This window comes from Miscanthus floridulus, chromosome 8 (assembly GCF_019320115.1).
Source record: "Miscanthus floridulus cultivar M001 chromosome 8, ASM1932011v1, whole genome shotgun sequence".
NCBI lineage: Eukaryota > Viridiplantae > Streptophyta > Magnoliopsida > Poales > Poaceae > Miscanthus > Miscanthus floridulus.
The window spans coordinates 187,002,305-187,028,132 of record NC_089587.1 but is presented as its reverse complement, the minus strand read 5'-3'; the positions used below and the strand labels follow the sequence as shown (position 1 = coordinate 187,028,132).

The 25,828-nt window shown below is 46.1% G+C and overlaps 3 protein-coding genes across 3 annotated transcripts; 2 read left to right on the top strand and 1 right to left on the bottom strand.

The window, feature by feature from the left end:
* The first annotated feature begins 7,855 nt into the window (after positions 1-7,855).
* Positions 7,856-10,051, top strand: LOC136474301 (probable glycosyltransferase At5g20260). The gene is made up of 3 exons (XM_066471892.1): positions 7,856-8,299; positions 8,422-8,597; positions 8,776-10,051. The coding sequence occupies exons 1-3, from the start codon at positions 8,087-8,089 to the stop codon at positions 9,803-9,805; spliced, it is 1,419 nt and encodes a 472-aa protein (XP_066327989.1). The 5' UTR covers positions 7,856-8,086; the 3' UTR covers positions 9,806-10,051.
* Positions 10,052-10,409: 358 nt separating this feature from the next.
* On the bottom strand, positions 10,410-15,578 carry LOC136474300 (calcium uptake protein, mitochondrial-like). The gene is made up of 9 exons (XM_066471891.1): positions 15,134-15,578; positions 14,781-14,848; positions 14,468-14,691; positions 14,049-14,132; positions 12,634-12,847; positions 11,672-11,848; positions 11,466-11,585; positions 10,971-11,242; positions 10,410-10,830 (listed from the first exon to the last, which is right to left on the bottom strand). Exons 1-8 carry the CDS (start codon positions 15,459-15,461, stop codon positions 11,027-11,029), a joined length of 1,431 nt encoding a protein of 476 aa, XP_066327988.1. The 5' UTR covers positions 15,462-15,578; the 3' UTR covers positions 10,410-10,830; positions 10,971-11,026.
* A 1,513-nt stretch (positions 15,579-17,091) lies between these two features.
* On the top strand, positions 17,092-19,564 carry LOC136474299 (small ribosomal subunit protein uS17-like). The gene is made up of 6 exons (XM_066471890.1): positions 17,092-17,207; positions 17,688-17,728; positions 17,824-17,924; positions 18,732-18,876; positions 18,958-19,047; positions 19,239-19,564. The coding sequence occupies exons 1-6, from the start codon at positions 17,196-17,198 to the stop codon at positions 19,330-19,332; spliced, it is 483 nt and encodes a 160-aa protein (XP_066327987.1). The 5' UTR covers positions 17,092-17,195; the 3' UTR covers positions 19,333-19,564.
* The last annotated feature ends 6,264 nt before the right edge of the window (positions 19,565-25,828 follow it).

The window sequence follows — 25,828 nt, the reverse complement described above, 5'->3', positions numbered from 1 at the left end:
GTTTGCAGTACGCACCATACCCTGCGCCAAGCCACAGGAGCTCCCACATCACACAGGATCAGGCGTGAACGGCGTGTCGCTCCAGTGCACCGAGGACAAGGCCGCTCCACCGACCATGCCACCACAGTGATGAGCTACAGGGCTCAGACATGTCGCCTCTGCTCACAAAATGCCACATAGCAAATCCATGTACCGCCCTCGTGCCTCCCTTCGACTATAAAAGGGAGTGACTGGGGCTGCTTCTAGGCAGGGACTCTCATGGAAGGGAACACACACAAGAAGACTCACAAGAATACACACACGCGCAAGCAACGCACAACGCTTTATAACACTCGCGCTTCCTCACTGCAAGAGATCAACATCTCAAGCAACCCACGCCACTCTACGCAGAGACCTAGGACTAGCTCCCTCTCTCGCTCAGCTTGTAAACCCCTACTACAAGCACCTCGGTGCAAGGAATACAAGATCACTCTCTCAGACTAGACGTAGGGCACCTATTGCCTAAACCAGTATAAACCTTGTGCCTCTTTGCATCACCATCCAGGATTAGGGGCACACAATACACTTTCACTAGTCGGTTGAGGTCCTGTCGGTCCAAAACACCGACAATTCGATTACTCATCGTCAGCCATATGCGATATATGGATTAGTAAAAATATGGGTGGCTTTATGTCGCCGAAGCTCGATCGTGACATCGCCATCGCCACGTCGAGGTAAAGCGGAACATATTGTTGATGAAGGGGATGACTTTTGTCTCGTCGGTGCCTAGTCATGTGCGCCAGCCTTCGTTAACACGGACGTGTGTGAATTACCTTTGCCTCATTGGTGCCCAGCAACGAAGTGTCCGATCCTGTTAACTAGGACATGTCAATGGAGTAGTGACCTTGCCTGGTCGATACTTGGCCATGATTTTGTCTAGCCTCGTCGCTACTAGCATATGAAATTATGAGACCATTCATGATGGCTCTCATCATGACATATATGGGTATCCATGGATGATGCTTGCTAACTGAATCGATAGCCTCCCGGCATCAACATTTTATAGTGAAATGAGGCATTCTCGTCTCATGTATCTCGACTTTTTCATCATCACGACGAGCGGGGTTTTCTCATCTCGCGCGTCTAGATTTTTGTCATCGCGACGAGCGGAGGTTTTCTGTCTCACGCGCTGCGATGAGCGGGGTTTTCTCGTCTCGCGTGTCTAGATTCTTGTCATCACAACGAGCGGGGTTTTCCCATCTCGCGCGTCTTGTCTTGTCATCACGACAAGCAGAGGTTTTCCGTCTCACGCGCTGCGATGAGCGGGGTTTTCCTGTCTCGCGCGTCTTGTCTTGTCATCGTGACGAGCGGAGGTTTTCTGTCTCGCGCGTCTTGATTTTTTTTATCATCGCAATGACCGGAGGTTTTCTGTCTCGCGCGCCGCGACGAGCGAGGTTTTCCCATCTCAAGCGTTTAAATTTTTGTCATCGTGACGAGCGGGGGTTTCCCGTCTCGCGTGCTGCGACGAGAGGGGTTTTCCTGTCTCGCGCGTCTTGATTTTTTTACACGGTGTCGACGAAATATAGTCGGCAGTCCATCTAGGGGTATGCCCATGATGGTAGATTGTCGGTAGACGGTGCATGTAATCAAGAATCAGATGGTTACAGAGGCGCAAGACACAAGATTTATATAGGTTCGGCCGCCATGTTGGCGTAATACCTACATCCTGTGTCTCATTATTCTGTATTGATTAAGGTGATCCATTGTAGATGTTTCCTGAGGGGGACCCCTGCCTCTCCTTATATAGTTTGGAGGAGGGGGGTTACAAGTAAAGTATCATATTTGGTACTATTACAATATCTAGTACAACTTGTAATCTTGCTGTGCACGCCTTGATCTTATGGGCCGGGCCACCTCGGATGGTGCGGCCCATGTACCATCTTGTGGTACTCGGGGGTGTATCCCCCACAGCTAGTCCCCGAGCGCCATGTATTTTGATGCGACATGCCTTTTTAACCTTCTCCGAAACAGTGAGGCTTGAGTTCTTGACATCTCCGACCACCGTTGTCGCCGGAGAAGTAGGTTGTCCAAAGAATGTATGGTGCTCTTAAGAAGAAAGAAAAAGATTTCCGTCCTAGGAAGTGTGCCCACTTGGGTTTCTGTGAAGAAACGTAAGGGTGTCTTGAAGCGTAGCATCTTTGATCATCAGAGGCGTAGTGGTCGAAAAACAAGCACATTCACCACAAGGTGAAGTGTGCCCACTTAGTCCCCGAGCCTGGTAGTAGGTGACGTAGGCACGTGGTGCCAGGGTCTAAAAAGAATTCCCAGTTAAGTTGAGAATCCAATTGTCGTACAGGTGTTATGAGCTGCACCGGCAGGTGCATCGTACCAATATATTCCCCGAGCTTGCTGGAAGGTGAGGTATGAGCCTTGTAGCAAGGTCTAAAGGAGAAAAAAATATCCCAACTATATGCGAGTTGCCAGTCTCATGTAGTCGAGACGCAAAGTCCTCGAGCCGTGGTCGGAGAGTGATCGAGGCAGTCCCCGAGCACAGGTCGAGGAGCGAGCGACGAAGTCCCCGAGCTATGATAGAAGAGTGATTGAGGCAGTCCCCATGCGTAGGTCGAGAAGCGAGCGACGAAGTCCCCGAGCTATGGTCGGAGAGTGATCGAGGCAGTCCCCGTGCGTAGGTTGAGAAGCGAGAGACGAAGTCCCCGAGCTATGGTCGGAGAGTGATCGAGGCAGTCCCCGAGTGTAGGTCGAGAAGCGAGCGACGAAGTCCCCGAGCTATGGTCGGAGAGTGATCGAGGCAGTCCCCGAGCGTAGGTCGAGAAGCGAGCGACGAAGTCCCCGAGCTATGGTCGGAGAGTGATCGAGGCAGTCCCCGAGCGTAGGTCGAGAAGCAAGCAACGAAGTCCCCGAGCATAGCTCAAAATTCCTGCAATATAAATATATAGAATGGTAGTACATGATGTATAAAATAATAAATTATGGAGAAAAATCAGCGGTGAAGAAATAGCGTATCACGCTCATCAGTCATTTGCAAATGATCATGATGTGATAAAGCAGTTGGTGCTTTGTAAACATCAGTGTTAATGTAAAGTTTGTGTTTATACTTAATATAAACTGCCCGACCAGTTAGTATGTAGCTGAGTCTCCAGCCCTAGCTAGCCCGTTAACCATAACGCGGGGCACGGAGCCCGTGCACGTGTAGGAAGAACAAAGCGTCGCTAAGGAGCCGTTGCTGACCACCCATAATGCAGAGGGCAGATGCTCGTGCACGTGTAGGGAGGAGCCGGAGACAGGGCCTTTTCTGGAGACATCGAGCGTCAACATGACTGGTCGAGGATTTGCATTAAGTATAGTTGTATGTTATATTTAAGATTGTATACATGGACAAACGTTATTTGAAGAATAATCATGACAAGGACGTTTGTGGAGAAACGTCGTAATGAAAAATTATATTAAATATAAATATTAGAAGTGTACTTATCTTTGGATAGAAATCTGGTCGGCGGTGATGAAGTTGTCCGGTCCTCGAGCTTTCAGACCTGTCGTCATGACGGTGGTCGCGGTTGTCGTAGCGCCGTTCTTCGCGGCGATCATCATTGCGATGTGGTCTGGTGGTCAACATGGTCGGAGCTCGGCAGAGCCGCTCGGGACGTGGTCGACGTGGTTCGTGGTCGATGTGGTCGGAGCTCGGCGGAGCCGCTCGAGACGTGGTCGACGTGGTCCGTGGTCGACGTGGTCGGAGCTCAGCGGAGCCGCTTGGGACGTGGTCGACGTGGTCCGTGGTCGACGTGGTCGGCGTGAGCTCGGACAGCTTGCTCAATCGGTCCGCTTGGCTCGACGTGGCTCGCTAGACGGCTTGGACGTGTACGCGGAGTCGTAGGCGAACAGGGCGTAGTCGGAACGCGTTGGCCATGCAAAGGTCGGAGCTTGCAACGTGCGGAGTCGTGGCGTAGCTTGACGAAGTCCAGAGCACGGGTTGAAGTTGTCGGTGTCGATCCCGTTGATGTCGAAGTCAAAAAGCGTCGAAGTAGAATTGTGTTCCTGGGGCGAAGCGCATGGCCTCGACGTCCGCTGGTGGAGACTTGGATAAAGACGGCTTGCTTGTATGATCCATGGTCTTCGTATGCATGGTGCTGTAGATGCACGTGAATGCAAGCATTCATGTATGAATACATACAACTCCTAATTGCTTGCATGCCGGATTGGGTCATGTCGTGAAGACGTCGGACTCCTTGTCGTAGCAGAGGCAATCAGCACGGAAGCCGAAGCCCCCGTCGTGTCTGAGTTGGAGTGGGACGTGGTTCGAATGACCTGTTCATGCACGTATATACCCGTATACGCCTTGGCGTTGCTTGCTTGTGGAAGCTATATCTAGCTTGCATGATGACGTAGATCATGAACCCATGCATGCAAGACGGAATTAGCCAGCACGCCTTTCAGATCTTGAACGCTCCTTTTACTGGATGGATGATTCTGGAATCGTCGGTTGGTGGCGTACGGAGTGCGCAATTAGGCTCCTGCCAGAAATAATCACGTACATGCAGAGATCCATTGTATATTCGATAGAATAGTTAATTGAAATAGGAAACATGACTTAGCTTGCCATATTGGTGGGCTTGAGCCGCAGACGTGCATGCAGATTGGCCTCTAGGTGATGGAATATTTGGCGAACATGTGTATGTCTTTGCTGGCATGCGAATATGCTCTTGCACGTGGGAGAGGTGTATGCGCGTATATGCATGCGTCCATGCATGTCTCCATTGTTTGTTTATTCATCATCGGCTTGCATGGTCTTGTAGATACACGGACCTCTGCCTGCTTGATATTGATTGGATCTTATAGCAAAGTTCGTGGCGGTAGGACCTGATGCGAAGCTTCCTGGAGCGGGACTCCCGGTACGGATGCGGCCCGGAGTACAAACGCCACGTAGTCGCGTCGCCGAGTCCTCAGCGGGTCGGCGAAGTCGGAGAAGACGCCGATGACGAGGTTGCGTGCATGCGGCTGTAGGCCATGCGTCTTGATTGGATCTCGGCGACTGGACACTTGTGTAGGAGCACCTAGCCAGTGGCAGCCCGTACTAGCTGGACGTACGGACCGTCGCCGAGAAGATGCTGTTGATCTTAAGGTACGCCATCTGGTTCACCATGGATCAGCGCGCACACCCTCTACCTGGCGCGCCATTGTCGACGAAATATGGTCGGCAGTCCATCTAGGGGTATGCCCATGATGGTAGATTGTCGGTAGACGGTGCGTGTAATCAGGAACCAGATGGTTACAGAGGCGCAAGACACAAGATTTATATAGGTTCGGCCGCCGTGTTGGCGTAATACCTACGTCATGTGTCTCATTATTCTATATTGATTGAGGTGATCCATTGTAGATGTTTTCTGAGGGGGACCCCTGCCTCTCCTTATATAGTTTGGAGGAGGGGGGTTACAAGTAAAGTATCATATTTGGTACTATTACAATATCTAGTACAACTTGTAATCTTGCTGTGCACGCCTCGATCTTACGGGCTGGGCCACCTCGGATGGTGCGGCCCATGTACCATCTTGTGGTACCGGGGGTGTATCCCCCACACGCGGCTCAGATTGATCATCAACAACTCGACAACGGCCTTGCGCGGCAAGGGTTCTGATGTTGTCAAGCTGCTGGCCTTCTTCTCATGATATAGTAGATCAAAAGAACCAATGGCTCGGCATGTTGCCATATTCTACTGCTCATATGGATATGCTAATGCATCTGAATTGTGGGCTCACCAGGCAACGTGACGGATGAACTGGCCGGCATGGTTGAGAGAAGGGGCGTCTGGAGGCAGGAGCGCGCGTGTGACGACTCGGCGAGATGGACAGCAAATCGTCTGCGTGTATGTATATGCGCGTGCGGCCGCTGTGCGTGGATGCCTGCAACCGAATGGCGTCCCGTGGCCAGGATGCTGGCTTACATAGGGAAAGGCAGGAGGCGATTGGCCTCTTTGCCAAGTAAACACGTTTGTTTAGATTAGATCAGAAAAGAAAGATCTATCTCTAACCAACAGCCATGAGTCAGGAATTTGCCTCCTAACGACTTATCCAACCAGTCCGATCAAAAAACTTAGCATACGTGCATATACACGTACACGATCTGTATTTGACCATAAATAAATTATTATATTATTAAATTCCATGCGCTCTCCGACGGAACTTCATTAGTAAATTAAGTTCAACGCTGAAGATGCATGGCCCACGTGTCATAGGCTTCTCCATAATTAACAACTTTATAAACACACGTGCCTTTTGTATTGCTTCAAAATAAATGGCATATATCATTATTTTTTTATAAAAATAATCATCAAACACTTGCCTCACGCCCCTTGGCGCCTGTCTCCGGTGTTCCTCGTCTCACACCCTCCCCCGTAGCTCAATTAAGTGCAACGACAGTGGATATGGCCTAATGACGAGTGGATTCCATATGCGACTGTCTACTCGAATGGAATTGAGGATTCTAATTTGAGGACTCCTATTAGAGTAGATTAAAATAAACCATACCCTCACAAATCAAAAGTAAGGGAAACCCTCAAATCAAAAGTATGCACTTTGATTTGAGGACTCCCATTAGAGTTGCTCTGAGTGCGTTTCCTCGAGAAGGTGAGTGGTCTACTCCTCTTAGAGTAACTTTAAGAGCCTCTTTGTATTTTTACTAATTGATAAGATTTTGATTAAAAATACTTTCCGACAATCTTTTTAATTAGATTAGATCTCTAAATATAGACGTGGATCTCTCGTTAGCCAAAGATGGAGAGCGGAGCTAGCTCTCTAGAGTGTCCATAAGATATAAAGAATATTGAAAGATGAAAAGATTTAGAGAGCAATTTTAATTCAAATGACTCCCTAAATAATAACACAGAGAGGCTGTTGACGATGCTCATCCAATTGCCCGACAGAAACACGCGGTAACTGTCAAAGCTGACAGTTCTCTTTAACCCCCAACTTTGAACAGCACGGCATAGAAAAAAATTACATAACGACATTCAGGCCCATTTGGTAGGGCTTCTCCACCGGCTTCAGGAGCCGTTTGGAGCCGTTTTCTGCCAAACGGGGTAAAGTGAAATAGCTTCACTGGTGAAGCCCCTAAAAACATGCTCTCACAGTGATTTGGGGTGGGATGGAGCCAAAAAAAAGTGGCTTCTCCCGGCTCCTCCTCCAGGCCCCTAAAAACATGCTCTTACAGGGAAGCCATTTTGCCAAATGGTTTACCAAAACCGCTTCAGCTCCACTGGTGGAGCTGTTCGTGGAGCTGAAGCAAAAAAAAAAAAAGCTTTACTAGTGAAGTAAAGCTCTGCCAAATGAGGCATCATTCAAAAGGAATAGCGCTGTATGGTTTCCAGTCCTGTTTTCTTGCTAACATGGTCAACCCAACTGTTCCAGCGGCTCAACGCCTGGCCAAGCATTTTTCGTGCTACTAGCAACAGATCGAATTCTCCAGGTTTATTAGCCTCGACCCAACATCAACCAAAGATGTACAGTGCTACCAAACTAAGGCCCCATTCGCGTGTCCTTAAACCTGGCTTGATCTGCTTCTTTTTTCATCCGAAATCGTGTTTTTTCTCTCATAAATTCCTTCAGATTCTTCTAAAATTCCTCCAAGCGAACGGGGCCTAAAACTCACCTGCCGTACACGGCGTCGCGTGTGCGGTGTGCACGCTCGCCCTCGTCGTTGGGTGCCGCCGACTCGGACTCGATCGAGTGTGCCGTGTGCAAGATCAGCCGGGAAGCGCTCCTCTGCCGATCGACTGATCGAGGCTGCGCTGCACGGTGCGGCGCCTGCAGCGGCCGCTATAGTAGATTTAGATCCCGAAATCCGGACTGCCAAACTAACTGCGCCGCGGCATCGATCAGCTTCTGCTAGCAACAAACTCTCGCTAAACTCCCCTTGGTTCCCGCAACGAGGACTGCGTGCATGCGCATTTTACCAGCGGGGCTGGACTGCCAGTTCCGAGTCAAGACGGTGCAGCATGCACGGGCGGTCGTTGGAGTAGCCGACTACGCGAGCCAGCGAGGGAGATCGTCGCATCAGAGAAGCTCGCGGACGGGAACAAACCCGCGTCCGTGCCTCCATGGAGAACGGTCGCCGCGTGGCTGCGATCGCCGTGCCTCTCATCGCCACCGCGCTCCTCGCCGCAGCCTTCGTGCTGCCGCCTCCCGCCTTCTTGGGCGGCGGCGGCGCCGAGTCAGCAAGCATCGTCCGGGAGCGCCGCCGGGAGCACTTCCTGCGGCACGTCCCGCATGAGCCCCAGAAGGCGCCGGCGAGCGCGCAACTCGCCGAGAAGGTACGGTAACGCACGCACACGTGACACGTGCACGCCCGTGTACAAACGCCGCATCATGGAAACCACGCAAATCTGCGGAAAATCGTCGCGTTTGATCGTCTCTCTACGTACGTTTGCATCAGGTGAGCGTCGGGCCGATCGAGGAATCCCTGGCCCGGTCTCGGGCGGCCATCCGCCGCGCGGCTCGCGAGGCACCGGCGACGGCGGCGGCGGAGAGCGCTCGGCGGAGCTTCAAGGACGTCAGCGACGCCTTCGTGCCGCGAGGCGCCATCTACCGAAACCCCAGAGCTTTCCACAGGTAAACCACGTACGCGTTACTGTAGTTCTCTTAGTTCTCCCGGATGGCCGGATCTCATTGACATGCGCAAATAGAGGATTTTTTTTGTTACATATAGACACAAATAAAGCATATATACCGTCGTGCACAAATCAATAAAAACTCAATCTTGACATGGATCGCCGGATCATGGATCAAGGAGCTACCTGGAGATGGAGAGGAAGTTCAAGATATGGACGTACAGGGAAGGAGAGCCGCCGCTGACGCACCTGGGCCCGTCCGCCTACATCTACTCCATCGAGGGCCAGTTCTTGGAGGAGATCGAAGACCCCCGGAACCCCTTCTCCGCCCGCCACCCCGGCGAGGCCCACGCCTTCCTGCTCCCCGTCAGCGTCTGCAACCTCGTGCAGTACATCTACCCGTTCTACCGGCGCAACACCACGGCCTACATGGCGCACATGCGCCGCGCGCTCGCCGACTACGTCGACGTCGTCGCAGGCAGGTACCCCTACTGGAACAGGTCGCGCGGCGCCGACCACGTCATCGTGTCGTGCCACGACTGGGCGCCGCTGGTCTCCGAAGAGAACCGGGAGCTCTACACCAACGCGATCCGGGTGCTGTGCAACGCCAACACCTCGGAGGGCTTCAGGCCGCGCAAGGACGCCACGCTGCCGGAGGTGAACCTCGGCGACGGCCTCCGCCGCCGCCCCACGTCCGGCCTGCCGACCGAGAACCGCACCACGCTCGCCTTCTTCGCGGGGGGCATGCACGGGCACATCCGCAAGGCGATGCTGGGGTACTGGCTCGGCAGCAAGGACCCGGACATGGACATCCACGAGTACCTCCCCAAGGGGCAGGACTACCACGCGCTCATGGCCAGGGCCCGCTTCTGCCTCTGCCCCAGCGGCTTCGAGGTGGCCAGCCCCAGGGTGGTGGAGTCCGTCTTCAGCGGCTGCGTGCCCGTCATCATCTCGGATGGGTACCCGCCGCCCTTCAGCGACGTGCTGGACTGGACCAAGATGTCGGTGTCCGTGCCGCCGGCGAGGATACCGGAGCTGAAAGCCATCTTGCAGGGGGTGTCCGAGCGGAGGTACCGGGTGCTGCGCGCCAGGGTGCTGCAGGCGCAGCGGCACTTCGTTGTGCACCGGCCGGCGCAGAGGTTCGACATGATCCGCATGGTGCTGCACTCCATCTGGCTCAGAAGGCTCAACGTTAGGCTCCCATACTGATGATGCAGGTATCGGTCAGCTTCATTCATGTGGTCGTGTTTAATTAATGTACATTATTCGTGTGTTCCGGTTTTATTTCGGACATGTATTGATTGTAGTAGATTTTCTTGTTCCTTCATGATGGACTGTCAAATGTGTTTAATCTGAGTTGAAGTTTGTACCGTTCTAGCTACCTACTTTTATAGGTATAGATTTGATATTCAACCCTAAAACTGTTGCCAAAGTCTGGATATTCATAGTAGTATATATATTTGGAGTCATAAATGTTGATAATATTCTCTATATACTTAGTCAAATTTAGGGAAGCCTAACTCAACTCATTTAATGGTCACTAAAAACTTTTTAGATGAATATTATTTTTCTATCTCCAATCGTTGGTGGCGTTGGAGCTGACTAGGCACAACAGTGGAACGTTCCACGTAGGACGATGGACAAAGTTGAGTTAAAAAAAAAGTTAATGCACTTTGATAGATCATAGATAAAATTGAGCCCAAAATGCAAAGTTTGATGCAATCATCTTAATTGTCTTGGGATGAAATTGAACCAAAAATAGAGTTTGAGAACTAAAACAACCATTTTGAAAGTTAAGGAATGAAACTAAGCCTCATACGGCTCTTCCGCCTTTATAGGCAGTTATGCACCAACCCCACGTGTACTTAGTTATATTCTCCTGATTTACAATCTATCAGTTATGTAACAACCTTTTCAATAATATAATCTTTCCAGCGGATCACATTATCATTCACTTATTCAGAAAAGGAGAAGCATCGATTAGTCATTACAAGTGTGATTGTCCGGCCACAATCCATAGAATATTAGCATCAGGGATGAGCTAAAAGCAAGATAGGTAGCAAGACTCCAGCTAAGTCGATGGACATTTAACGTCTGGGGAGAAGATGTATGTCATCGGAGCCCTTGGACGAGAACAGAAGGTATTCCTTACAGCTGCTACGTGGTAATATTTACACCAAAAATCCTCTCCTCACTTCGGAACTCTATCTGTTATCGATCAAGTTCTCCGGCTCCTGCACATAATCAAAATCATCGCAAAATAGATGAAGACAATTATTATGTACCTAGATGAGCGATTAACAAGTATTTTAGTTGAAATTTTATGAAAACTGAATAATGAAACCAAAACAAAAGGTGAGTTTGGCAAACCTACATTAAACACAGAGCAACCAAGGGCAACGAAGACACTGTCATGAGTGTCAAAAGAATCTACTGGGGCAGCATCTGTTGAAGAGAACACTTTGTACAGTTCAGCCAGCAGGCGATCACCCCTAGGAAACCTGAAGTTGCTGGCTGGCGAATGTCACTTTCTCTTCTTTGTAATGACCTCAGGAACTCCTCTGAGCTCAGGTTACCATCACAGTTAGCATCAAACACATGGAAAATTATGTCCACTACTTTGTCAGTCAAGTCCACTCCACAAACCTATAAAGCAAAGAGTAGGAAATCAATCAGAAAACGGATCTAATATTTGTGAATAACTGGAGCATGTCAGCTATAAACAAACAGGCTAGCTAGCAGCTAGGGCAGAACACTACATAATGAGAGAAATGTGAAACCCAGTGCTTCTTCTATGGAAACCTAGAAGAAATATATTTCAAGGTAACAGCTAACTCAAACAACACAGGGCAGGTGTAGAAGACCTTACATGTGATGCAGCACGTTTTAGATCCAGCTTTGTCAACAAACCATTTACTTTGCCATAGCTGAAGATAGCCATTGCAAATGGTTCCAACCTTCTTCGAAGATCAGCAAATGCCTTGAACTCCTGAAATTATGTATTTGTAATTTGAAATGGAACAATGGTGAACCCAAGGGCAATGATGATTGATGAGGAATAGCTAATAGTCCAACCTCAAAGGTAATGTGCAGATCCTTGAGGTCAAGATTGTCATCCAAATCATCGACTCTATCCAGTAACTTGTCTATGTAATTCATATCAGCAGAAGCAAACATGGATAAAGCAAAGTCCTTCACAGGTATTGTGTTGAATGATTTCACATCGTAGTGACTGAACTCCAAGCGGACAATCTGCAGAAGATTCAACCAGGGGAAAAACACAATGAGTTAAAAATTTCTCATGAATGGACTAGGCATAATGAGAGGGGGCAGGGGTACCACATAGGCTTGTGGTGCTAAGAAAATTTTCATGCTTTCACTGAATCCTTTAATAAGGATTATTAATGTTTATTCTATGATGGTAACCCAGATGCTGGTCAAGAGGTAGAATACAATGGAAATAATCACTAATCTACACCAATACAACATGGGATGCACTTGTACAGTAAAAACATTGAACTTTGACTTTATCAAAGTTCAGTTTCTCCAAGACAAACACACTAAATAGTTTCAAAACAAGGAAACTCTAACATAAGTTGTGCGTTCAAAATCTGGAACGAATTGGAATTTGGTAGTGCGAGCTTGTCCCTTCTTTTTCTACATTCCAGAAATTGCAGTCTTTTCCATGTACAAATAATTTGTTACTTATTCTCCACAATTTACTTCTTTATAGAAAGTATATACAACCAAAGACAACTCTATATGAATTAATCTGCAAACTTACATATAGCATAGTCATGTTCATCAACATTTTCTAGAAAATAGAACTATTTGTGACACATAATCTTCCTTTATGAAATGAACGGATTGTTTCGTGCTCTGAAAAATACAGAAGCAAATGCCAACAAGTGCAGTTGATTGATACAGACTCTGATTTATTTGGCTTTACACTAAGTCTCTCAAGAGTTATATCAATAGAAACATTATCTAGATTGATAATATATTAATGAACAAAAAATGAAAAAGAAATAAATCACCTCATCATGCAATTGCTTCAAAAAACTAGAGAACTTATCATAGTGTAGATGTTCATTCCCATCCTTGCCAAAGAAGTACTCGACCAGTCCACCATCTTCCACCGGCTGACAAACCTTACGTCCAAAGCGTAAACCATCCCTATGGGCAGCTCCTTGTCTATTATAGGATCGCATCAGTGTCATCACTTTCCTAAACTCATCTTTGTCAATTTCTCTGTGATGAAGACAGTAGCAAGTGAGAACAAAGAATAATAAACAGATAAACAGCTTGTCAAATTTAATCATACCCTTAATAACATCTGAGATGATTGGACATGCTCAAAAAACAGGTTTTTTCTGGATGACAATCTGTACATGAATTGCCAAATGTAAACAACATGTAGGCATGCGGCATAGATAATATAGTTTAAAGGCATCCTTCTGTAAAGCACATACCAAAATGTAAAGCGCACCACATAATTTTAATAGATTCAGAAAAGGGAGGAAAAAAGGGTGTACCCAGTGCAGAGAGCTCCCGCTCGGGGTCTGGGGAAGGGTGTCAGTGGCAAGCCTTACCCTCGCCTGTGCAATGCAAGGAGACCGCGACTCGAACCCGGGACCTTCCGGTCATAGGCGGTAAGACTCTACCGCTTGCACCAAAAAGTTTAAAGGGATCAAACAACGCAGAAGGGCGGGCCTGGTGCAAGCGGTAGAGTCTTACCGCCTGTGACCGGAAGGTCCCGGGTTCGAGTCATGGTCTCCTCGCATTGCACAGGCGAGGGTAAGGTTTGCCACTGACACCCTTCCCCAGACCCCGCACAGAGCGGGAGCTCTCTGCACTGGGTACGCCCTACTTATTTTCTTCCAAAACTACGGCATTCACAGTTTTTAATTCTAAGGACTTACACTGGTTAACTGTTCCAATGCAATAACTCATGTATAACCTGGATTCCTTAATTAAGATGGATATTAGATTTGCTACGAAATGTTGTGATAAAAATTTGACGGTGGGGTGGAGGGCTTCCTTTGAACCCAAGGAGGTGACATTTTGCCAGTGGGGTCACATCAGGAGTTCTATATATCAATGTGATCAAATGCCGCCAAAAGAAAAATGGGATTGCATTTTCCCCAGATACCATTAGCTGTGGAAGATCGCATTTATGACCATAGTCATCTGACACCAGTATTTCCAAACAAGATATGACTAGTCAAAAAGTTTCCAAACTAAAATATGTAAGTGAGCATGCTTGCAACAATTAAATGGTTCAGAGCTAATGAAATTAAAATAAGAAAAGAGGGACCAGATGCTGAGATGCATAAAGAAGCCTCTAGAGAATATGGATATGAACAGGGTCCAGTAGCTGGAAGATACTGCATAAAGAAGCCTCTAGAGAATATGGATATGAACAGGGTCCAGTAGCTGGAAGATAACATACCCATTGTGGTCAAGGTCAAACATCTTGAAAGCCACATTGAAGCTTGATTCAGGGATGCTAAGTAATGTTACAAAGAAGATATACCTGCATGAGGCAACATTAAAAATTAATAATGACATATGGCTTAAGGAAATCAAGTAAATAGTACAAAGGCATGCAACACTAATAGCATAGTGATACTGATACCCAGATAGCTAGATACCTAGATGTGTCAGTGTCATCCCTACGCATGCATAGTTGAGTGGATGTTATAACAGCGCCTATGTATATGATAATATATCCCTACAGTATCTCTTAACTATTTCATTGCATAAAGATAACTAGACAGAACAGAGAGAAATTGCCAATATGATGCAGATATAGTAGACGGCAGAGCAAACGGCAAACAATCGCTTTGGTTGAAGTCACAACGCACTTACTCAGAAAAGGAGATGACTCCATCACCATTTGTATCGAATAGCATGAAAAACTCAGATGGGGCACATTGTAGCTCGCCAGGGTGGCGCTCCCCCCTCAATCTCCCTTCCCTGACAATTTTGGCCTCGGATGGGGGGAAAACGGGGACAACCGCCCTCATCAGGTCGGTAGGTAACATGTACATCTCACCCTCCGGGCTGTGGACGGATGCGAAGTACTCAAAGATCTAGCATAAGAAGCACGAGAATTTGAATGGGAAAATTATCAAACCATATGACGTAGAATGGTTATTCTGAATATGGAATGCCACATTACCTTCTCTGGAGGGCTGCGCGTCCTAATCCTCTTCTCGTACTTGAAGAACACCCTTCGGCGATATGAATCTACAAGACGATGGTAACCAAATCATCATGCCGTTTCTATCAACTATGACCACATTAACTTAAATACATATTATATAATATATACATGGCTACAAAGTACAAATGCTCGTTGAACGAGAGGAACGCTCACGGCGACTAGGTGAGAAAAAAAAACACTAGCATTTCTCGTGCAACGATAGCCACAAATCCACGGACTCGGATGCATCACCTTTATCTACAAAAAAAAAAAAACGAAGACGAGCTAATTCATTGCGCGGCGCTACGGATTCAACCAAGGGTGCTCACCTCCGAACAGGAACCTGCCCTCCCGCTCCCCGGTGGCTCCGACACCGCCGAAAGCTGTGGGGAAGCCGCTGTTGCCTCCGCCGCCTGCGGCAGCGGCATCCTCCGCCTGGCCGGAGTCCGCGAGCGGCTGCGGGTTCGAGGACAGCAGCCAGATCCCGAGCCCCGAGCCGGCGGCCACCGAGACCGCGGCGAAAGCCCTAGAGTCGCTGCACGGCCCCGCGGCCGCGGCCTCGGCCTCAGCAGCGGCTGCGGAGAAGGCGCGGGTGCGGGCGCGGGAGGGCCCGAGCCGCTCGACGGCGGATCGGAGGCGGGTTAACGCGGCGGCCATGGATGCCGGGGGCTAGCGGCTTCGATTCGCCGAGGACGGACGGAAGGAAGGGAGGAAGCGGCGACGCGGGGGCGCACGGACGAACGTTGGGCGGAGCCTGCCGGAATGCGAGGGAGGGAAGGAATAGGCGATTAGCTGGCCGGTTTTGTCGGGCTTCCCTTTTTTGTGCCGTGGAGACAAGACAACCGGCCAAGGCCGGCTTTGTGGGCATTATTAGGCAATATGCATGCGAAAAAAATGTCCTTTTCCAATTTCCTTTATTTATTCAAAAAATTACGGTTCGTATATATGGCAGTGGCGGTAAGCCAGTGACAAAATGTGACATCGAGTATTTCAATAAGTCACGTGTAATCTTTGGCAAAAAAAATCTTGCTAACTCCACCTAGTTTACCCTGCTTGAGAAGATTATCAATGGCTCGATTTTTTGGATTCACATCCAAGACGTATGCCAGTAATATCTCAAGAAAAAATATAACAGTTGCGCTCTTTGTTGTCTTAGCATTTCCCACGAGGAAAGTCGATGGAAAGCTACTCACAGAACATCTATGGTGGTGTTTGGTTACTCGGTTTTGCGATGTAAACAGCTCACAACGTGGTTCGGTACCGTTACTTCACGTTTGGTTAGACATTGGCTGTAATCAATTCGCGTGGGATCCGATCCCATGACATTTAAGGTTAATCCTTCCCATGGTGGAGCTTTATGGGTTCCAAGCCTAGATATATCCCTTCAATTGGCTCACCAAATAAAGGCCCAGTTCGGCTTACCTCATATTCGACTTGTTTTTTCAGCCGGAACAATATTTTTCTCTCACAACATTTCAGCCGGAACAGTATTTTTCAGCCAGTTTCAGTCAAGATTCAGACCAGCGAACGAGGCCAAAATCAAGTTCTGCTAAAAAAAACAAAATCAAGAAAGTAGCGATTCCATTTCCGATACGGTTGTGACTTGTTCCCTCGGCGTATCATTACCGGTGCCACAACCAAACAACACCTATAATGCTTCCAAATGATTAAGTGTTTGGTGTTAACATGGTTCTACGTAATGCAACTTAAAAGTGCTTCAAGAAAATCCAATTAAAATATGAATGATAGCATGTGCTAGTCTATTTTGTATAAAGTTTGACCTTGAACAAACACTTAAAACTATGCATATCTATAATTTCATAGCTCACATCTTTTTTGAAACTATTTCTATTCTTGTGCTAAAATAACCAATACAATGTTCAGCATGAAATTTGCTCCAAGCCTCCAAACAAAAAAAACACCGTGAGCTAGTAGAATTTTGTTTCAATCCAACTCATATAAAAAGTTAAGATTTTTTTAGGGAGCTGTGCAGAAATGGGAATTGCTATCAATGGAACGCGAGATGTGAATTTCTCGACTTCCCTTTATTCCCGTTTTTTTTTTTTTTTTTTGAGCAACTTCCCGTTTCAATTGGTGGGAGGGGTTTGCCCACCGTTTTATTCTGAACAGTTATTTAAAAACAAACCGTTTTTTTTTTAAAGGCTTAGGTAGTAGTAAAGCCCAGTATGTAACCAGTAAGCACAAGGGCCCCAAAATTAAAAGCCCATGTAACCTCTCAAAAGAAAAGAACAAAAGCCCACCTAACTCGCAACATATAACCTGCCGGACGACTAGGGTTTTGGTTTGGGCACGCCTTCTATCCTCGCGCCGCCGCCACCGCCACCGCCTACGACGTGCCCCGCTGCCCGTTAGTCCTCTCGAACATCAACCATGGCGGAGCAGGTGAGTTACACCCGTGGACTGCATGACGAGCTATCCATTTGTTGTCTTTCGATAAGTCCGGGTGGGGAATACTAGCCTTCTAGCAGCGTTCTTTTGGCCCAATTTGCCATGGTGCCTTGCTTCTAAGTCTTGTTGACACCTTCAGGTCTAGTGCTGTTCTGTCGAGGTGTCCTTACTCTTATGTAGACGTCTATTGATCAAGTGGTATGGTTTGATTCAATTTCGTCATTAGCGGTCGACTTGTTCAATCCTGATACTATGAAATGGATATGGGGCTTCTTTCCTCACTGATTGATTCAATTGTGATGCTCTGAAATAGATTAGATAAATATTCAGTCGAGCACCAGATCTATGTGGATCAGTCTAGTCCTTACTATTTAGCACAAGTGGATTGCTATCGTTCTGTTACCAGTACAATTTCATCAACTTGTCACCATTTTATTTGCAATAAAAATTAAACAATTTATCTGGTTTTTGCAGACAGAGAAGGCTTTCCTCAAGCAGCCTAAGGTTTTCCTCTGGTAAGAGAAAGTAGTGTTATTCTTTGTAAATTGGTTCGTGGTATTTTGTTTTGTAATGAACTACTAATCATGGTTTCATTTGTATAATGCTGCAGCTCGAAGAAGGCTGCCAAGGGGAATAAGCCCGGCAAGGGGGCCAACAGGTTCTGGAAGAACATTGGCCTTGGTTTCAAGACTCCCAGGGAAGCCATCGAAGGTTTGTCCTGGAGCTTGCTTGTCCAACAATGTCATTTCAGTTTTCAGAACTCCCTAATTTGATGTTACTTGTTAGCTTAATGTAACTTACTCATGAGCTAGTAGCATTCACTGATTCGTCACTTTTAAGAGACTAGCAGAGAATCCACAACTGAATCAAACTCTATGTGATTTTATCTGTTATAAGTGTACCCTATTTAAGCTATCTGTCACTCAACTGTTTGATCCTTTCTGCAACACTTGGGCTGTACTGAAATACTCCCTTCGTCCCAAATTATAAGACGTTTTGGCATTTCTAGATTCGTAACTTTTGCTACGCACCTAGATATATTGTATGTCTAGATACATAATAAAAGTTATGAATCTTGAAATGCCAAAACGTCTTATAATTTGGGATGGAGGAAGTAGAAAACATTAGCAAGCATATGGCAATGTTGCTATATTGCAAGGAGTGCCTGGTTCTCTTAATGCCCATTGACATGAACATTATGTTATATGCTTTGTATCCAACCTGAAGGTGTGACTAGAAGAAACAGTATGAATGGCATGACAAATTGTCTTTTAGTTCCTCCTTGATTATCTGTACACACGTGCTTTTTTATCTACCAGATTCTTTATGAACATTCCTGCTCCCTTCCTCCCTTAAACTAGATTGTTTGCTATCATTGTTAATGAATATTTGAAACGTAATGGCTCTTTTTTTTTGTTTTCATCTAATTGCTTATGCAGCTCTACCATACCTTGTTCAGTGCAGAAACTCTGTAAACTTTGAGACTTAAATGTGCTCTTCATTTGTCTTGTATTGCAGGAACCTACATTGATAAGAAATGCCCGTTCACTGGCACTGTGTCAATTAGAGGCCGCATCATTGCTGGAACATGCCATAGCGCTAAAATGAACAGGACTATCATTGTTCGTAGGAACTACCTTCATTTTGTCAAGAAATATCAGAGGTCAGTGAATATTCTTTGATGGTTCAGACTTGTATCGGATTATTTCATCATACTAACCGTAATTCTAGTATTCTTGTATAGGTATGAGAAGAGGCACTCTAACATCCCCGCCCACAGTTCCCCTTGCTTTCGTGTGAAGGAAGGAGACCATGTGATCATTGGTCAGTGCAGGTAAAAAAAAACAGTTCTGATTATTTTGAAGCTATTCTTGGTCTTTCCACAACTTATCTCCACATTTGCACCGCTTTTCCCACTACGATTATGGCATTACTAGATACTAGATTTTCTGCTGTGCCAATAATAGCTGCTTGATGCCACTCTGAATTCTGGAATACTCGCTGTTGTGCCATGTGCCTATGCAGGCCACTGTCCAAGACGGTGAGGTTTAATGTGCTGAAGGTGATCCCTGCCGGGTCAAAGAGTGGTGCAGTGAAGAAGGCATTCACTGCTGCCTGAGGAAGAGGAATAATACATCAAAGATTCTGAAAGCTATAGATCACGAGAAAGATTCTAAAAGCTATAGATAGATCATGAGATTTTGATGTCAGTTTCTATATGCCATTTGTACTAGGATTTTTGACTCAGAGAATTATGTGCAAGTTAAAAGTCAAATGTGCTGAATTCAGCAATATTGTCAAGAGGAAATCTTGAGAGACGTACTGAAGGCTTTGTTTCAGTTGGACGATTATCTCTGTGCATTTACGGGTGAAAATATCTTGCTCGTTGTGATTATGTGGGTTCTTCTCGGGAGTCTGACAGTCCGAGTGGTCTATGCCTAATTTGCGTGGATCATGGATCATTGGATCCCATTCCCATACATCCAGACGCCTATGGGTGTCTGGTGTCATGAGGTAGAATGCATGATTGTCGATGTACCATCGTCGACTTCACATTGTTCTTTTCCTTGTAATAAAAAGAACCTTAGGCCCTATTTGGTTCCCAGGAATTTTGAGGAATTTGAAAATAATCTAGGTAATAATAAAATAGCAAGCACTTTCTAGATATTAGTTTCAGCTCATGTGATCAATGCAAAACCGCCGCCACTAGGTCCTCCACTTGGGTGTTGGGAGCTTAGCTCAATGGGAGGCAATCACGCAACCCTTGTGCCGTGACACTGGTGACAGCTCTGCTGCATCCAGAATGACTGAATGTACAAGGTGTGAACTTAACGTACAAGCAATCCAGAAGACCGCCCTTCACCCCTTCTCAGTTCTCACGATGCAGAGGACGCAACTGCTGGACTCATACGTGTCTAGCTATTCGGCCAAGGCCAAGAACCATACAGTGACGCGCTTCTGGGTTTCCGGCGCACACCTCGAGTCCGAAGACGCCAACAGGTCTGTCTGTTCCCTCCATGGACAGGGACACGCCCGGGAAGCAGGAAGCTGCAACGCTAGGCCAAAGCGATGTCGCAGTCGCTTTGTCACTGAGCTTTTTAGTGTTTCATTCAGCCTTGGGGCGCAAGGAAGAATCCCGCCGGATTATCGAGTAGTGACACGGACACACGGTCCACAGTTCCACACGGATACTCTGGAGTACTCTGGGGCAAACGCAACCTCGCCATGTGAAAGCAGTCTGTTTACATCCTACTGTATATATTATTTCTAAATATATAGTAAAAATTATGTATTTAAAAAATTATAGTGACTTATAATTTAAAAGTGAGGAAGTATAAACTAGCTGACAACTAACGAGATATCTTTTTTTTTGGTTCAACAGTTAATAGATAGATGCATTGATATTTTGTTCATGAATAATGTTCTTTCTATTTTAGCTGGACAATACCCTATGTCCTGGAATACAAAGTATCCTAGAAAATTCTTAGGCGTCCTATATGACACATATAACCCTTCGTAGTTACCATATTTGAGTTAGTAATATAAATTAATGGCAGATATTGTTAGAAATTTAGGTATTTTTATTATCAGTTTAATCCAGAAATATAACATCAGCAGGTTTGTGACAGCATATATGTGCATGTGTATATTTCTTATGAACGCTACAGCATGCATAGATGACATACTGATTGATACAGTAAGAATACAAAATACAGTAATCACAGAGATTAGACTGTACCCAGCGGAGGGTCCTATGCCGAGGGCATCAGAGGCTCCATTCGCATTAGACATAGTGCGTTGCTCGAAGTCGCGGACCACAGTCGATGCAGGAAGATGTTCGCAGTGCAGTCCCACGAACGGATCACCAGAAAGAAGACGCCTTGACGTTCCAGGAAGAGGACGGATCCAAGAGGAAGAAGATAAACGAGCAGTCGTGGATCGCTCCCCAAAAACCTAATCGTCGCTCACCCCGTGCAGGATTCTCAGGCGGACGAGGGTTCCGGAGGCACCTGCTCTCCCGCGACTCCGTGCGCGCAGAGGTACGGGACGGGAAAGTCAGAAGGCTGCTGATCTGTGGTTCTCTCGGGAGTGGTTACGAAAGATTGGGTCTGGACTGACGAAAGACATGATATATGGCTGCTGATGGGGAAGAGAAGACGAAGGCAGCGGAGAATCCCAGGAGACGGGAAGCGAAAGCGGAAGGGACAGTAACTGACACTGTCAGTTCGCCTCCACCATCAAAGAGCGAAACTCTCGTGATAATGTGGATTTAAGTGGTAAAAGACTGGCCACGCCCACCCGCGCCCGTGCCCACGGCCCGGCCGGCGGCGACGGCGGCGCGCGCGCGCGTGGCACGCCTTTATCCTTTTCTCAGCTTCTCAATTTAGATGAATAATTTCCAACCATGTAAGTTGAGTCAGCGTTCAGTTAAAATCCCGTATGATATTAAACCATGCAACACTTAATGTTACGTACCATAGAGTTTTATTTGATTCGTTAAATATTATATGGGCTAAGCCCATATTATATCCAACAATCCCCACCAAACTCTAGGGTTTGTAACCAAGTAGTCTTAGAACCACATTTCTTTTATATACCAGTATTTCGATGGAGACTGTTAAGTTGAACATCCATCTAGAATAATAGTTTCACTCAGCCACAACTGAACAATGGACTAAGCCTTGAATTGACAGTTTTGTGTGAGGTGAATGTCACTAAAGTCCTTAGCTGATACTGGGCAGCAAAAGACATCCCATCTATTTAAAGCATATAAGTTATACTTCAGTGCCTTTCATGAGTATTTAGAGATCACCCAAATCTCATAGATTGTGACCAGCAGTCTGACTCATATAGGTGTGTTCCTCAAAAGATGTTCTGTAGGACAATATCTTTGCTTTGACAAGCCACTTGAAACGCATTAAGGCAAAAGCCAGCCTGCCTTATAGAAAGGAAAGATATGCATCAGAAATGAGATTAGACTGTATCCAGCGGAGGGTCCTATGCCGAGGGCATCGGAGGCTCCATTCGCATTATACATAGTGCGTTGCTCGAAGTCGCGGACCACAGTCAATGCAGGAAGATGTTCGCAGTGCAGTCCTACGAACGGATCACTAGAAAGAAGACGCCTTGACGTTCCAGGGAGAGGACGGATCCAAGAGGAAGAAGATGAATGAGCAGTCGTGGATCGCTCCCCAAAAACCTAATCGTCGCTCACCCCGTGCAGGATTCTCAGGCGGACGAGGGTTCCGGAGGCACCTGCTCTCCCGCGACTCCGTGCGCGCAGAGGTACGGGACGGGGAAGTCAGAAGGCTGCTGATCTGTGGTTCTCTCGGGAGTGGTTATGAAAGATTGGGTCTGGACTGACGGAAGACATGATATATGGCTGCTGATGGGGAAGAGAAGACGAAGGTAGCGGAGAATCCCAGAAGACGGGAAGCGAAAGCGGAAGGGACGGTAACTGACACAGTCAGTTCGCCTCCACTATCAAAGAGCGAAACTCTCGTGATAATATGGATTTAAGTGGCAAAAGACTGGCCACGCCTGCCCACGCCCGCGCCCACGGCCCGGCCGGCGGCGGCAGCGGCGGCGCGCGCGCGCGTGGCACGCTTTTATCCTTTTCTCAACTTCTCAATTTAGATGAATAATTTCCAACCATATAAGTTGAGTCAGCGTTCAGTCAAAATCCCGTATGGTATTAAACCATGCAACACTTAATGTTACGTACCATAGAGTTTTATTTGATTCATTAAATATTATATGGGCTAAGCCCATATTATATCCAACAATCCCCACCAAACTCTAGGGTTTGTAACCAAGTAGTCTTAGAACCATATTTCTTTTATATACCAGTATTTTGATGGAGACTGTTAAGTTGAACATCCATCTAGAACAATAGTTTCACTCAGTCACAACTGAACAATGGACTAAGCCTTGAATTGACAGTTTTGTGTGAGGTGAATGTCACTAAAGTCCTTAGCTAATACTGGGCAGCAAAAGACATCCCATCTATTTGAAGCATATAAGTCGTACTTCAGTGCCTTTCATGAGTATTTAGAGATCACCCAAATCTCATAGATTGTGACCAGCAGTCTGACTCATATAGGTGTGTTCCTCAAAAGATGTTCTGTAGGACAATATCTTTGCTTTGACAAGCCACTTGAAATGCATTAAGGCAAAAGCCAGCCTGCCTTATAAAAAGGAAAGATATGCATCAGAAATGAGTCTTACTAAGGATCTTTCCTCACAATTTACTACTAGCTTGTTTCACCGTCCTACTTTACGGGATCTCCGATCACATAGAACAGATTACCACTATAGTAAATTTTAAGTGGGTCTCAAACCCATCTCTCTCGATGTACTTTCTATCACATTGCGTAACAGATCCTTAGTGAACTGATCTGCCAGATTGTTAGACGTGTGGACATAGTCCAACGCTATTACTCTGGAGTTTCTCAATTTTTTGACAGATTTTAGTCGTCTCTTAACATGTCTTGTGGACTTCATGTTATCCTTAGAACTGTTAACCTTCGTAATCATAGTCTGGTTATTACAGTTCATAAAAATAGCCGGTATGGGTTTTTCAACAACCGATAAATCCATAAGGAGATCACGAAGCCACTCAGCCTTAGATCCAGCAGTGTCTAATGCTGTAAGTTATGCTTCTATTGTAGACTTCGTTAAGATAGTCTGCTTGCAAGACTTCTAGGAAACAGTGCCACCTCCAAGCGAAAACACATATCCACTTGTGGCATAAAGCTCATCAGCATCAGAAATCCAGTTGGCATCACAGTAGCCTTCTAGCACTTTTGGATGTCTGATATAACAAATACCATAGCTCATGGTCCCTTTTAGGTAGCGCGTTACTTTCTCAAGAGCACTCCAGTGATCATCTCCCGGGTTTGACACAAACCGGCTCAGCTTGCATACTACAAATGAGATGTCAGGCCTTGTTGTACTAGCAAGATACATGAGCGAACCAATGATCTGGGAATATCTCAACTGATCCCTTGCTATTCTTCGATTTTTCCTCAATAGCACATTAGGGTCATAAGGTGTAGGAGTAGGTGCACAGTCACTGAACCTAAAGCAACTCAGCACCTTTTCCACATAGTAAGTTTGTAACAGAGTTACCCCACCATCACCTTCTCTTAGAAGCTTGATATTAAAAATAACATCAGCCTCTCTCAAATCTTTCATCTCAAAATTATTAGTTAAAAATCGCTTCACCTCTTCGATCACTTTGAGGCTGGATCCAAAGATCAGTATGTCATCAACATATAAACACAAAATGACTCATTCACCCCCACCATACCGATAGTACACACATTTGTCAGCTTCATTCACAACAAAGCCAGCAGATGTTAGAGTTCTATCGAACTTCTCATGCCATTGCTTAGGAGCTTGTTTTAGGCCATATAATGACTTTAATAATTTACACACTTTGCCTTCTTGACCATTTGCCATAAACTCATTCGGCTGATCCATATAGATCTCCTCCAACTCTTCGTTTAGGAAAGTTGTCTTAACGTCCATTTGATGAACGATAAAACCATAAGAGGCTGTTAGGGAAAGCAAAACTTGAATTGTGGTCAATCGGACAACCGGTGAATAAGTATCAAAAAAATCCTTACCTTCCTTTTAAGTATAACCCTTGGCCACAAGTCTTGTCTTGTACCTCTTAATAGTACCATCAGGCCTAAGCTTTTTTCTTAAACACCCATTTGCACCCTATAGGCTTGCACCCATAGGGACGATCAACAATTTCCCAAGTTCCATTGGATATAACAGAATCTATCTCACTCCATACTGTTTTCTTCTATAAGTCACCATCAGAAGAGGAATATGCCTCTTCAATGATCGTTGGTGTGTCATCCACAAGGTACACAATATAGTCATCACCAAAAGATTTTGCAGTCCTCTGTCTCTTGTTTTTTCTAGTGACTATAGTGTCATCCTCCTTAGGATTTTGCACATAGGGTTTCTCAATTTGTTCTATCGGAGTAAAATTTTCATGCTCATGGAAAATTATAAATTCATGACTAGTTGTGCTAGGTGCATTTTCATGAAAAACTCATTCTCAAAAAATATAGCATCTCTAGATTCCATGATTGTATCAACAACCATCTCAGAAACACTAGAGTTTATAATTAAAAATCTATAACCCACGCTGTGAATAGCATAACCAAGAAAAACACCATCAACAGTCTTTGGTCTAAGCTTTCACTTTTTGTTTATTGGCACATTCACCTTTACCAAACAACCCCAAGTTCGCATGTAAGAGAGATTTAATCTCTTCTTCTCCCATTCCTCGAATGGTGTAATTTCTTTGTTCTTTGTGGGCACTCTATTCAGGACATGACATGCTGTCAAAATAGCCTCACCCCATCATTCCTTAGATAGTCCCACAGTCTCCAACAAGGCATTAACCAAATCAGTTAGAGTGCGGTTCTTTCTCTCTGCAATCCGATTGGACTGTGGTGAGTATGGTGGTGTTCTCTCATAAATAATTCCATGCACCGCGCAAAACTCAGAAAATTCATTTGAGAAATATTCTCTCCCGCGATCAGACCGCAAATGCTTGATTTTCTTCTCAAGTTGATTTTCTACCTCAGCTT